Source organism: Ananas comosus, linkage group 1 (assembly GCF_001540865.1).
Source record: "Ananas comosus cultivar F153 linkage group 1, ASM154086v1, whole genome shotgun sequence".
NCBI classification, from domain to species: domain Eukaryota; kingdom Viridiplantae; phylum Streptophyta; class Magnoliopsida; order Poales; family Bromeliaceae; genus Ananas; species Ananas comosus.
The window spans coordinates 11,506,179-11,519,166 of NC_033621.1; the positions used below are offsets into that span (position 1 = coordinate 11,506,179).

General features: G+C 41.2%; 1 protein-coding gene across 3 annotated transcripts; it reads left to right on the forward strand.

The window, feature by feature from the left end:
• Window positions 2,796–12,392, forward strand: LOC109715192 (probable E3 ubiquitin-protein ligase ARI2). Of its 3 annotated transcripts, none has more exons than XM_020240089.1 (8): window positions 2,796–3,062; window positions 6,818–7,011; window positions 7,126–7,158; window positions 7,259–7,538; window positions 8,662–9,142; window positions 10,528–11,076; window positions 11,178–11,368; window positions 11,779–12,392. In XM_020240089.1, the coding sequence occupies exons 1-8, from the start codon at window positions 2,993–2,995 to the stop codon at window positions 11,937–11,939; spliced, it is 1,959 nt and encodes a 652-aa protein (XP_020095678.1). In that variant the 5' UTR covers window positions 2,796–2,992; the 3' UTR covers window positions 11,940–12,392. The 3 variants fall into 3 exon arrangements, with proteins under 3 accessions (XP_020095678.1, XP_020095687.1, XP_020095693.1); XM_020240098.1 differs by having other exon boundaries at window positions 6,818–7,005; XM_020240104.1 differs by having other exon boundaries at window positions 2,796–3,056.

Here is a 12,988-nt window from a genome sequence, read left to right on the forward strand (position 1 = left end):
ATAGTATATTTATTATATATATATATATATATATATTATAATATATATATAGAGTCCGCTACTATACTATTGATGGTACCAAGCCTTTGGTTGACTATAGAATTTTCTACCGTTAGATCTACCCTGTGATCATTTCCACCCGTTAGATTATACTATTAAACCAACCACCCACTCAACCCTAGGGACCACTATCATCCTAACCGCACATTCTTCATCAACGGCCAAAAACTACATAGTACCAAGGACTTGGTACTATTATAGTATAGGAGCATAATTCTATATATTATAATATTGATTAGGTCTTGTGTGCTCTCAGGAGCACATAGCTCTCCGTGCTCCTGAGCTGTTTTCGATGGTGGACTCTCGAATCGACGATCGGCTCCGCTAGACTTGATCTAGCATATTTGAAGTATGTAGAAAATAAATTTTGCGATTTTCGATATCGTTTACTTATGATCGAAAACAGCACCTATGCTTTTGAAAGTACCAAGTCATTTGGTGCTTGTAAGTTTTCGCCCTGGATTAACGGATGTGCGGTTTAGGATGAATTGGCCCCCCAGGTTGAGCGGGTGGTTGGTTGAATAGTATAATCTAACGGGTAAAAATGATCAAAGCAGAGATCTAATGATAAAAATTTACAAGCACCAAGTGCTTGGTACTTTACAAGCACCATAGTCGGACTCGTATATATAATATATATATATAATATTATATATATATATATATATATATTTATTTATTTATTTATTATATGATGAGAGGGTGGTCCACCGTGACCTCCCTCTCATCCGGTCCACGAGGTCACTGGCCTTGTGGACCGCGCACACCGCTGCTCCCTCCGCCGCAACACCTCACCATTTCTCCCTCCGCGCACAACACCGCACCCTCTTGCTCCCGGCACTGTACGGCGTTGGGGGACGCAGCGGACGACCTCGGCGAGACAGGATGGTCGTTGCGGCCCTCTTGCGCTCGGCACCGGCAAGCTGCGCGGAAGGAGAGGGACGACGAGAGCGGCAAGTGAGCGATGGGAGCGAACGAAGAGGAAGAGGAGGTAATGCGAAGGGGGAGGAGGAGGTGGAGATCCCTCGCCATGGATCCTCCTTTCTCAGGTGGGTTCCCTCTTTTGATCTCCCTCTTTTGTGGGTTTTCGTGTGGATTTTTATGTATTGATGCATTTTTTTTGAAGGGGTGTGGATCGCATCTGGGCGGTTTGGATTGAGGTGAGAGAAAAGGGTTCAACTGGGTTGTCTTGAAATTGATTTTAAGGGTTTTAATGTGTTAATTAATTTTGGTGTTTATCTTTTGGGATTGTTGAATTGGTGGCTTGTGTTGGAGGTAGTGTGGGTGTGGTGGTCGAGAGGAGATGAGGCGAGGTGGAGGCGGAGGAGCCGGCGTCGAGGTTGGCGGGGTGTGAACGGCTAGCGACCAAGTTAGGAGAGAAAGAAGGATAGCTTAAGGGATTAGTATAATAAGGTAGGGGAAAATAGTTTTATATAGGTTTTAATTAGTATTACATATATATATATATATATAGAATTATGCTACTATACTATCAATAGTACCAAGCCTTTGGTACTATTGAGTTTTCGGCCGTTGAATGAAAGGATGTGCAGTTAGGATAATAGTGGTTCCCGGTTAAATTGATAGTGGTCCCCCTAAGGTTGAGTGGGTGGTTGGTTTAATAGTATAATCTAACGGGTGAAAATAATCAAAGGGTAGATCTAACGGTAGAAAACTCAATAGTACCAAGGGCTTGATACTATCGATAGTATAATAGCCGGACTATATATATATATATATGGTGCTTCCTATTTTTTGGCCCTTCGATCAACCCTTTGATCATTTCTAATTTTTGAATTAACACTATTACCCTGTGGGGACCCCTCAACCCTAGGGATATTACTCAATACTGGGGGGACCGCAATCATCCCAACCATATAATTTTTTATCCAAGGGTTAAAAAATTGGAAGCATCAATCTTCTATGCTTCCGATAGCATAGTAGCTCTACACACACACACACATATATATATATATATTTAGTCCATCTAGAGTATTGGCTCCTTTATACTCGTAAGCTTTCGGCCCTTAAATTTATTATATTGATCATTTTCACCCGTTATATCATACTATTTAACTAACTATCCACTCAACCCTAGGGGACCACTATCATTTTAAGTGGGGACCACCATCATCCTAACTATACATTTCATCAATCAACGATTAAAAATTTATAAATATATGGGGGTCTATACTCATAAGAGTATAGTAATATATATGACTATATATATATATATAGAGAGAGAGAGAGAGAGAGAGAGAGAGTACCTTTTGTATATTATTAGAAGTACGAATGCCTCTATGCTTCTAAGCCGTTTTCGATAATAGAGCTTTCGAATCGACAATCGATTTTGTTAAACTTAATTTAGCGTATTTAAAATATTTAAAAAATAAATTTTTTAATTTTTTAATATTATTTATCTAGCAATTAAAAGGATTCAGAATCAATAATTTTTAATCCCTACTCTATCGTATATCGAAATCCAAATTCAATTTCACATCCCAAAAGAAAGAAAAAAAAGTGAATATGATTTTGTCCAATATCCTCCTGTATTCGTCCTTTTTCGCCCTTATGTACGTTACAGGGTTTGGGTTAACCTTTTAGCCCGAGCCAATCGCTTCTAATCGTACGCCGATCCATGTCGGAATTCATAATTAAAAAAAAATATATATAAATATTAATAAATATAAATTAAATTAAAAAACATAAAAACAAAAAGTTCAGGTAAAGAAAAAAGAAAAAAAAAAAAGTGAGGTGAGAGCGAGATAGAGAGAGAGAGAGAGAGAGAAAGAAGGAGAAGAACCCCTACCCAAGGGAGCTACGCCGTCGCCATCCTCATCAAACCCTACGAAGCTTCTTTTTCCCCCCTCTCTCCAATTCGATCCCATCCCTATCGACCCTTCTTGATCCCCTTTCGCCTCGGATCGCTCCCATGGCGAGCGACGACGATCCCGCCTCGTCGAGCGATCTCGAAGCGTCGGCATCGGCGGCGGCGGCGGCGGCGGCGGCGGNCTTTAGTACAAAAATGGTGGTCTCTATACATATACGGGTACAACTCTCGACCTCTCACAAAATAAAGTAACGAGAGGTAGACCACCTATCAAATCGTTCTCGAAGGAAGCTAGCTCGAAACAACTCCCTTCCCGCGGTCCCTAGCCTCTCCCGGCATGGAAGGCTCTGAAAAATATCGAGAAAAGAGGGCGTGAGAACTATAATTTATAGTTTCCAGTGGGCAATTACTGACCTCAGCTCAAGCTCCACTAGGCCCCCAAAGAGAAGGGTAAGTAACGACAATACTAATAAGCAATAAATAGCGAGTATAAGAACTACTGAAAGAAAGTATAAATGAAATGCTATACTACTATGTCTCAAGTAAGTATGATGTCAAAGTATAGAACATCTACTCTATCATGATAAGTATGTCAAAAGCATGACTATTAAGCTCCAATCATAACCGACAAGTAAGCATCTCGATGCAGTATGTCAATACATAGGGAATAAGCTCTATTAAGCAACCAAGTATACTACAATGCAATAAATGAAACAAGCAAGTATACCCAATGTCCCAAAGCTATGTCGTGAGCATGTCAAAGTAATCCAACTACTAAGTCTATCTAGTAGTGATCATTCATTCTCAACACCGTGTCGATTTCCATTTCCAATTAAGAACCTACCAAAGGTAGTCCAGCTTGTACCGCGTAAATGCCTGTGGTAGCACAACATCCCTACTCTTGGAATGTGTCTGTCCCACTCGACCCGGTAGGCTTCTCAATACCGCACGAGCGAACATAGGTCGCGTAGGCTAACTCCGGAGTGCCGACTTGTAGGGAGCGACCCTCACAAGCATGTGCGAATGAGCACAAATGGCAAGCAAGTATAGTCCAAGTCTCAAGTATCCAATCCTCATGTCTCTAACATGGTATAGTCACTAGCATCCCGAATATCTAATTTAAGTCACAATGTGAAGTTTCAACATTTGCTACGCCTAGTGCCCCTTGATGACACTTAGACAATTTAATGTTCAACATGTTTCCAATCCCTCAATGGCCCTATTCACTAGGTTCAACCATTTCCCGAGCTCAATGCCGCTTGATGACATTAGCCCTCTAAGTCACATAATAACCAAGTTCGGTGCCTCTATATGGCAATTTTGTTATCTTTCATGTCTCAATTAAACTTAAGTTTAAATGCATGTATCAAGACTCCTTTACACAATAGAAACATGAAACGAAGTCTCATATAGAACGCTAATACAACCCTATGTCTCTGAAGCAACTCTCCACTACATAGAGGTCCAAAATTTCATCACATGTAACATAGGCATTTTAAGCGTTCTAAAAATCATAATAAATATATCTAACATGGAAATGCATGAATAAACATTGAACGAAGCATAAACCACGTGTTATGAGAATTTCTCATACTATAGGCTAGGTCAAACCCACCAAAATCGAAGCCTTCGTTTCGCCGAACGGAGGTATCCACTAGCTTCCTAGCACCCTAGGAACATCAAAAATGGTGTTACCCAAATGAAACGAAGAGCAAAAAGCTTAATCATTAACCTAGAAGCAAAAGGGCCAAAACTCACCTCAAGAGAAGAAATCTCTTCCAAAACTCCAAAAGAGAGCTAGAACCCTTCTAATCCAAGCTCAAAGGAGGTTCTAAACCAAAGAATCTAGCTCCAAAAGCCCTAGATTCGAAATGCCCCAAACAAACCCTAAGTTCACAATCTAGGATTTCATCTAAGAAAAACTCTCAAAAACCAAATCTAGAGAGAGAGAAGGGGTTACTAACCTCTTAGAAGCTTCAACCAAGGTTCAAAGTCCTCTATCAACCAAGATCTTCCCTCAACCAAGCCTCAAATCCAAGCTTCAAGCTTCATCCATGGTGGAAATGGCACCAAAGGGCAAAAGAGAGGAAAAATCCATCAAAAACCATGCAAAAATGGAGATCAAATCCAAAGAGATGGTGTAGGGAGCTCCCTTACCTAGTTCTCCACTCTTCTCAGCTCAGGGGAGGGCCCTAGGGGCGTGGGTGCTGATATAAGAAGGCAACAATGCAAAAACACCCCTGCAGAATCACACAGCATGAAATCAGCCTCCTTGTACCGGTACACGGGCCCCTGTACCGGTACAAGACCCACGAAAAACCCAACCCGAGACTCGGGTTGCGGGGTTCAGCGGCACTGTACCGGTACAAGCCCGGTGGCTATACCGGTACAACCATTAACCTTGTACCGGTACAGCCATCAGCCTGTACCGGTACACAGCCTCCAAGAAAGCAATCCGAGAGTTAACCAAAAATCTATTTTTTTTTCGAATTTTTGTACTAGGCTTTAAACCCCACTTCTCGGGATACGAGCCATAGGTCGGAACACTGTCAACGACCCACCAGAAAGTCTGGAATTGCTCAGCACACAACCAACCACTCGAACCTCACAATTTGCAAAGGTCCAGTATGTTACATTCACCCCTCCTAAAAAGGAGTTTCGTCCGCGAAACTCAAAAGCAAAGTACCTCAAGCATCCATCTGAAAAAGATGGGGATAGCGCTCCCTCAGTGCGCTCTCCAGCTCCCAAGTGGCCTCATGCTCGTCGTGGTTGCTCCAAAGCACCTTTACATAGGAGATTTTCTGGTTCCGCAGTCTTTTCACCTCGCGAGCCAAAATCCTCAACGGCTGCTCCTCGAAGCTCAAATCATCCCTCAGCTCCACAGGCGTAGCGTCCAACACGTGAGCCGGATCATGGGTGTACTTCCGAAGAACCGATATATGGAAAATGTTGTGTACACCCGATAGGTTCGGCGGTAGAGCAAGTCTATACGCTACCGGGCCTACACGCTCCAAAACCTCATACGGTCCAATGTATCGGAGGCTCAACTTATCCCAGATTTCAAACCTTCTAATCCCTCAAGTCGGCGAGACTTTCAAGAACACGTGGTCCCCAACCTGAAACTCCAAGTCTCGTCGACGCCGATCAGTATAACTCCTCTGCCTACTCTGGGCAATCAACAGTCGCTCCCGAGCAATGCGAACCTTGTCTTCTGCTTCCTGGAGCACATCTGGGCCTAAAGCCAATCTCTCGCCAACTTCACTCCAATGAAGTGGCGATCTACACTTTTGTCCATAGAGTACCTCGAACGGTGCCATCTTGATGCTTACTTGATAACTATTGTTATAAGCAATCTCTGTCATCGGTAGATGCTGCAACCATCCTCCCTGAAAGTCAATCACGCAAGCTCAAAGCATGTCCTCGACAGTCTGTATAGTACGCTCCGACTACCCATCACTTTGGGGATGGAAAGCAGTGCTAAAGTCCAAGCGTGTACCCAGAGTATCCTGTAAGCTCCTTCAAAAGTGGGATACAAAACGGGGATCTCGATCTGACACTACAGAAGTAGGTACCCCATACAATCGCACAATCTCATCCAAATAAACCTGTGCGAGTCTCTCACCAGTCCAAGTAGTGTGGATAGGTATGAAATTTGCCGATTTCGTCAATCTATCCACGATCACCCAAATAGCATTATGCCCGGCCTGTGAGCGGGACAATCCCATCACAAAGTCCATGGTGATCTTCTCTCACTTCCACACTGGAATCGGTAGGCTCTGCAACTTTCCCGCAGGAACTCGGTGCTCAGCCTTCACCTGTTGGCAAGTTAGACATCTAGCAACAAACTCACCAACATCCTTTTTCATCCCGGGCCACCAATAAAGTAATTTCAAATCCTTGGACATCTTGGTGCCTCCCGGATGTATNCGGCGGCGGCGGAGGAGGAAGAGGAAGAGGAAGAGGAAGAGGAAGATGCCGCGGCGGAGGAGGAGGAATCGGAGACGGCGGAGGAGGCGGAGTACTACTTTAGCGATAATGACGACGCGGCGGAGGAGACGGTGCTCGACGTCCTCGCGGACGGGGGCGAGGAGGAGTGCCACTGGTCCGTGTCATCGGTCCGTGTTCGTCCCCGCCCCTCGATTTCCCGTTCGCCGATCTTGTTTTCGCCCTAAGTTTTCGAGTTTAATTTGATCCCTTTTGCCCGGGACCTGATTTTGCCCTAATTTTGATCGCAGGTTATCACCAAAGAGTCCCTTTTGGCCGCGCAGGTAACTTAATGCAGCACTTTATTGTACGAATTGGTGTGTTTGGTGTGTGTCATTAGGTTTAAATTTGGTAAATTTTGGTGTTCCTTTGGGTTTCCTGTAGAGGGAGGATCTGAGGAAGGTGATGGAGTTGCTTGCTCTTCGAGAGCAGCATGCTCGGACGCTGTTGATCCATTACCGGTGGGACGTGGAACGGATTTTTGAGTTGCTGGAAGTGAAGGGGAGAGAGAGGTTGTTCTTGGAGGCCGGAGTGTCCGCTATCGAGAATAAAGGTCGCGTCTTGTCAAGTTCGCCATGCCCCATCACTTGTAATGTATGCTTCGATGAGGTTCCTCCTAGTAGGGTCAGTGAGATGGACTGTGGCCATTGCTTTTGCAATGAATGTAAGCCCTTTTCGCTGTTAAAAATCAAACTTTTCCGAGACCTGCTGCAAGAAATTCTCTCTCTCTCTCTGGATATCAATTAATTCCGCATTATATGCTCATTACTTAGCATTTAGCTGTGAACCTAGTTTGATTCGTGTTTGCCTGTTAAATAATCAGTTATGGAATGCTCTTACTGTCGACCTAATGCCTAATTTCACTTTCCTCCAATTAATGGGAATCCTGTGGTTTGCTCGTTTCCGGTGTTACTATAGTTTGTCATTGTTACAAACAATAGGTGGAACGATTAAACAAATAATGGAGATGGATAACTTCTTAAAAATGAAGGTGCATATGTCCCATTGCAGTGTTGTAAGTGCGGCAAAAATGTAAGATCCTATAGTTGGTTAAGCAGAAACATACAAAGGAACTAATATGAAAAACTTAGATGGCTTTTAAAACCTACGTATATTTATTTAGGTAATTATAATTGAACAAAGTTCCTTGCGATAGTTCCAGCAAGTTAATATAATTAAATTATCCTAATTAGGCTAAAATGTTCATGTCAAGTGTTTTAAGCAGCTATCCATCTCTATTTTGTGTTCAACTTGCATTTTCTTGTACTACTTGGCAAATGCATGACTTGGCCTTGTACTGGTCATGCGGACGTAGATCACTAGCGGATGCAATCTATGCAACCCAGAAAATCAGCTGCCTGAATATGCTACTGCATATGCAAACTCGTGAACCTTCTTCTGAATTCGTGAACCTTATTCTTCAGAAGGATGGTCGCTAGAGAATTGATGTTTGGATTCTGCAACATTCTGGAAACATTAATATTTGTGCCTATAACTCAGGCTGCATTTTATTTTGTAACTTTTGTTTGTATTCTACCTTATTGTAATTTATCTTGACCTTGGTTGGTCATTCAAGTTTCATATTTTCCGTTGTTCTGATGTATGATTAACCAGCCATTTTATTTCTCACAGGTGTTTCTAGTTGTAAACCTTTCTCAAGGCTTTCATACAAACTGTAATTTTTTTTGTTTTGCTAAACTTACACTTTCTGATTTTATTTATTTATTTTGGTGTTTTCTGGTTATATCTGATTAGTTACTAATTCAGTAATGCATCACTTTCTGCAGGTTGGACTGAACATTTCATCATCAAGATAAACGATGGGCAAAGCCGTAGAATTACATGCATGGCACCTAAGTGTAATGCTGTTTGTGATGAGGCAATTGTTAGGTACTTGGTCAGTGCAAGGCATCCAGAGATTGCCGATCGTTTTGACAGGTTTCTACTGGAATCTTATATTGAAGACAATAATAAGGTTAAATGGTGTCCAAGCGTGCCACATTGTGGGAATGCAATACGTGTGAAAGGCGATATTTGTTGTGAGGTGGCATGTGCCTGCGGAATTCAGTTTTGTTTCAGCTGCTTATCAGAAGCACATTCACCTTGTTCGTGCTTGATGTGGGAACTCTGGATCAAGAAATGTCAGGATGAATCGGAGACTGTCAATTGGATCACAGTAAACACCAAGCACTGCCCCAAGTGTCACAAGCCTGTTGAGAAGAATGGTGGCTGCAACTTAGTCGCATGTCTTTGTGGACAAGCATTCTGGTACTATATGCATTACAATTAGTATTTGCAATATCTAGTTTTTCTAGTTATATGCTTAAAAGATCAGCTTGATGTCTCTGTTTTCATAACTGTGTGTTTGTTCTTTGTTGAATAATTAATTGATTGTATGATTTCCTGCTTTGGATGGTCCTAGTTTCCATTCTGATTTTGTCAATTAATGTTCAATTTCTTTCAGCATTATAATGGTTAATAACTTGGGATATACATGTTTTAGGCGATAGACATTTTGGAGGTTGTTGTTGCATCATGTACTTCTTTATCCAAAGTTTGTTTGATTGGTCTTATTTGCTAATATAGAAGATGAAGTGCTTAGTATCCAATTGATAGTGAGGTTTTCCATGGACTAAACAAATTGAATACTTTAGCTTCCCAATATATGATTGTTCAATGATGCTTGGGAACCAATTGAAGTAAGGTTTTTCGTGAACGTTAGAGTCTACACTGAACATATTGAACACTCTTTAACTTCCCAACTAATGCTTGTTCAGTGATGCTTAGGAACCAATTGAAGTGAGGTTTTTCATGAACATTACAGTATATACTGAACAAATCGAACACTTTTAACTCCCCAACTAATGCTGGTTCAAATGTCATTTCTTGTGTGCAATAAGAAAATGTTTACTATGCATTTGTTGTCTTATTTCTAAGACCACTATCATGAATAAGAAAAGAGTCATAAGGAAAGACATGCACACGAGGAAGACTGCAATAACTCTTAGATGTAGTTGTAGTTGATTCAAGGGATGCAGGGGTTGCACGCAAGACAACTTAGTATGTTATTTGATTCTTGAACGGGCTTTAGTGGGAAAGAAATTTCAAAGAGGTTTGGAAGATTTAAGATTTCAACGAGTCATGGGAAGGAAATTTGGAACGAAAATTACTGATGCATATATTTGCAGGCCTATCCTGAAAATGTGTGTGGAGTCTGAGATTCAAAATTTACTATTGATATCATACGCATATCATTGCATGTCTTTAATTTCGAGATACGTAGCCAGAATGAGTCTGCCAGTAGTATCGTGTAGTAGGGCAAAGAAACCAAGTCAAAGAGGCATTGAAACCACTTAAATTCCAGTGCAGGCACTGTTCAAATATTATAAGGCCCCTCTAACTACAAATATGACATCCCACATTGGATAGTGTGGGAGAGTGATAGTCCTACATCTAGGTAGCACATCAGTACCATAACTTGGGATCAGCATTTTGGACTAGTGGTTTGGACCCAACAGGCTGTCAATACTAGTGGGCTGGGTCATTACGGTATAGATTATTCCGTTGTCTAGAAATTGTGGAGAGGATATTAATTATGTTTATATATATGCATAAACCTTCACTTTTGGAACATGATGATGGTTTTGGTGCAGTTGGTTATGTGGTGGTGCCACAGGACGAGACCATACATGGTCAAGTATTTCTGGCCACAGCTGTGGGCGATTCAAAGAGGACCAAGAAAAGCGAACCGAGCAAGCACGGCGGAACCTTTACCGCTACATGCACTATCACAATCGATACAAAGCGCACATAGATTCTCTTAAACAGGAAACTAATCTCAAGGAAACCATCCAGGGAAAGATATCCATTTCCGAGAACAAGGAATCTAAAATCAAAGATTACTCTTGGGTCACGAATGGGCTGAATAGGCTATTCTGGTCGAGACGGGTCCTTGCATATTCCTATCCATTTGCTTTTTATATGTTTGGAGATGAGCTATTCAAGGACGAGATGACACCTCAGGAGAGGGAAATGAAGCAAAACCTTTTTGAGGATCAGCAACAGCAGTTGGAAGCCAATGTCGAGAGGCTATCTAGTTATTTAGAGAAAGATTTTCAAGATTTTTCTGACGATCTGGTGATGGACACAATGAGTCGTGTTATTAATCTATCCAATGTTGTTGATAGGCTCTGTAAGCAGATGTAAGTCCGCCAAATTAACTACTAGTTACTGGTTTCTATTTTCTTTTCATAATTCCTGTAAGCTGAATCTTCCTAATGATGGGATGATTCTCCCTGCACAGGTATCAATGCATAGAGAATGATTTGCTGTATCCTCTTCGCACGACTCATAATATAGCTCCATACAAATCAAAGGGGCTCGAAAAGCCGTCAGAAGTCTCCATTTGTTGGGATTCGTGTCAAAGCTCAAGGAGTACGAGAACCTGCCAAGAAGACAGATGCCCTACATCAGAATCGACTGCAAACGGAGTCGGTATGACTGCTACCCGTATCTCATTGCACTATCGACTAATTAATAATTAAATTACAATCTACTCGAGATATTAATTTAGGTAGGATTTCTTTTAGTGTTAATCACTTAACTCAAAAAAGCTTTCCTGATATCTTTCTTCCTGCAATCCTACCCTTGCTTGTTATCTTGAATGAAAGTCACCGAGTTATCCTGGTATTCAGAGTGAGAACAAATTTAATTTTATGCTTAATTTGAGATTAGGGAATGACATTGTTGTTGCTGGATTATTCTAGAATTATCCAGTTTGATTGGAACTCTGATTCACTCTCAAGATTTGTGATGTGTGGCAAGATTAGGATGAGTTAACTCCAGTTATTTCACGAGTATGCTATATTTCAATATTATTGAATATATGTATTTGTGTATCGCAGCTGAAAAAACTGTGCTGGGGAAGCGTTCTGAGGCTCAGCTGCAGGGATCATCGAGTTCGAATAATGGCGGATATTCATCATCTTCATCATCCTCATCTCGCAAACGAGACAAGATAGATGCCCGCACAGGCCCCACCTTCGACCTCAACATGCCGCCTTAACAAGGCGGTGGATCCGCATCACATTGAACATCAGAATCACTTGGCAATTGTACAGCTTTGACTTGAGCAGCTGCCGCAGCTACCGAGGAATCAATTAAACCTCCATTTAAAACCTCTGCTACCTTTTTCAGTTTTTTCTTTTTCCTTTTTCCTTTTTTTTCTTTAAAGCCTGGTCAAATACCAGGAATAGGAAATATAAGAGTATTTTATTTCTTTCTTTTTTGTATATGAGAAACCTCCAGCGAATGTTCATAGGGTTCTGTAAAGCCTATTCAGTAAATTTTCGGCGGTGTGAATCTTCTGGGGTTTCTGGAGGATTTTATCTGGAAATTTTTGGGCGCCATGAATGAATCTGACGATATGGCAAGGCGATATTTGTTTACCGGACGACTCGGAGCTAACAGTATGATAATTATGCTAATAAAAACACTACTACTACACTGTCGAATTGTATTTGCTGCTGCTGCTTTTATCGGAGTTTCATACCTATATATGTGTGCTTCTATGGTTCAAGTACAGGTTGAAATCTTATAAATTTTGAAGTTTGATGATCATTTTGTATCCTTTTTTTTTCCCATGAGTTTCAAAGCTGAAATAAAGTATCTCGGAGGATTATTGGACCGGTTAGAGTACATTAATGAACTGTTCCATTAATCGAGTCAATTAACTTTGCAACTCTGTCCAAAATGTGTGCTCATGTTAATTCCTGGCCAAGTTAGGGGTGAGCTGAAAATGACTTGCAGAATCTTATGTCTGTTTTGAATATGATCCTTCTATATTTTCAAAACCTGTTATTCCACCACAACTTGGCTTTTGATGAGGCCCCCTTTGCATTCTCTACTTTTTTAAAACAAAAACAAAAAAAAATTGTACAAATGAGCTTTATGTTGAGGCAGATTGCTTTTCAACATTAAGCCATCAACAAATTCTGACAAAGAAGAGCAAGTTTCAAATTTCAGACGAAAACATGGAAATTATATCCTACTATGTGGAATCCAGATAGGGTGTTGTTTGGAAGCATGAATACCACCATTATTCCAAATTATTTT

What these genes read in the sequence shown, in the direction of transcription:
- LOC109715192 (XM_020240089.1), top strand. Translation starts at nt 2,993, where the DNA reads ATGGCGAGCGACGACGATCCCGCCTCGTCGAGCGATCTCGAAGCGTCG. An exon ending in GGTCCGTGTCATCGGTCCGT is followed by an intron (nt 7,012 to 7,125) that starts GTTCGTCCCCGC and finishes TTTTGATCGCAG; the next exon opens with GTTATCACCAAAGAGTCCCT. An exon ending in CCATTGCTTTTGCAATGAAT is followed by an intron (nt 7,539 to 8,661) that starts GTAAGCCCTTTT and finishes CACTTTCTGCAG; the next exon opens with GTTGGACTGAACATTTCATC.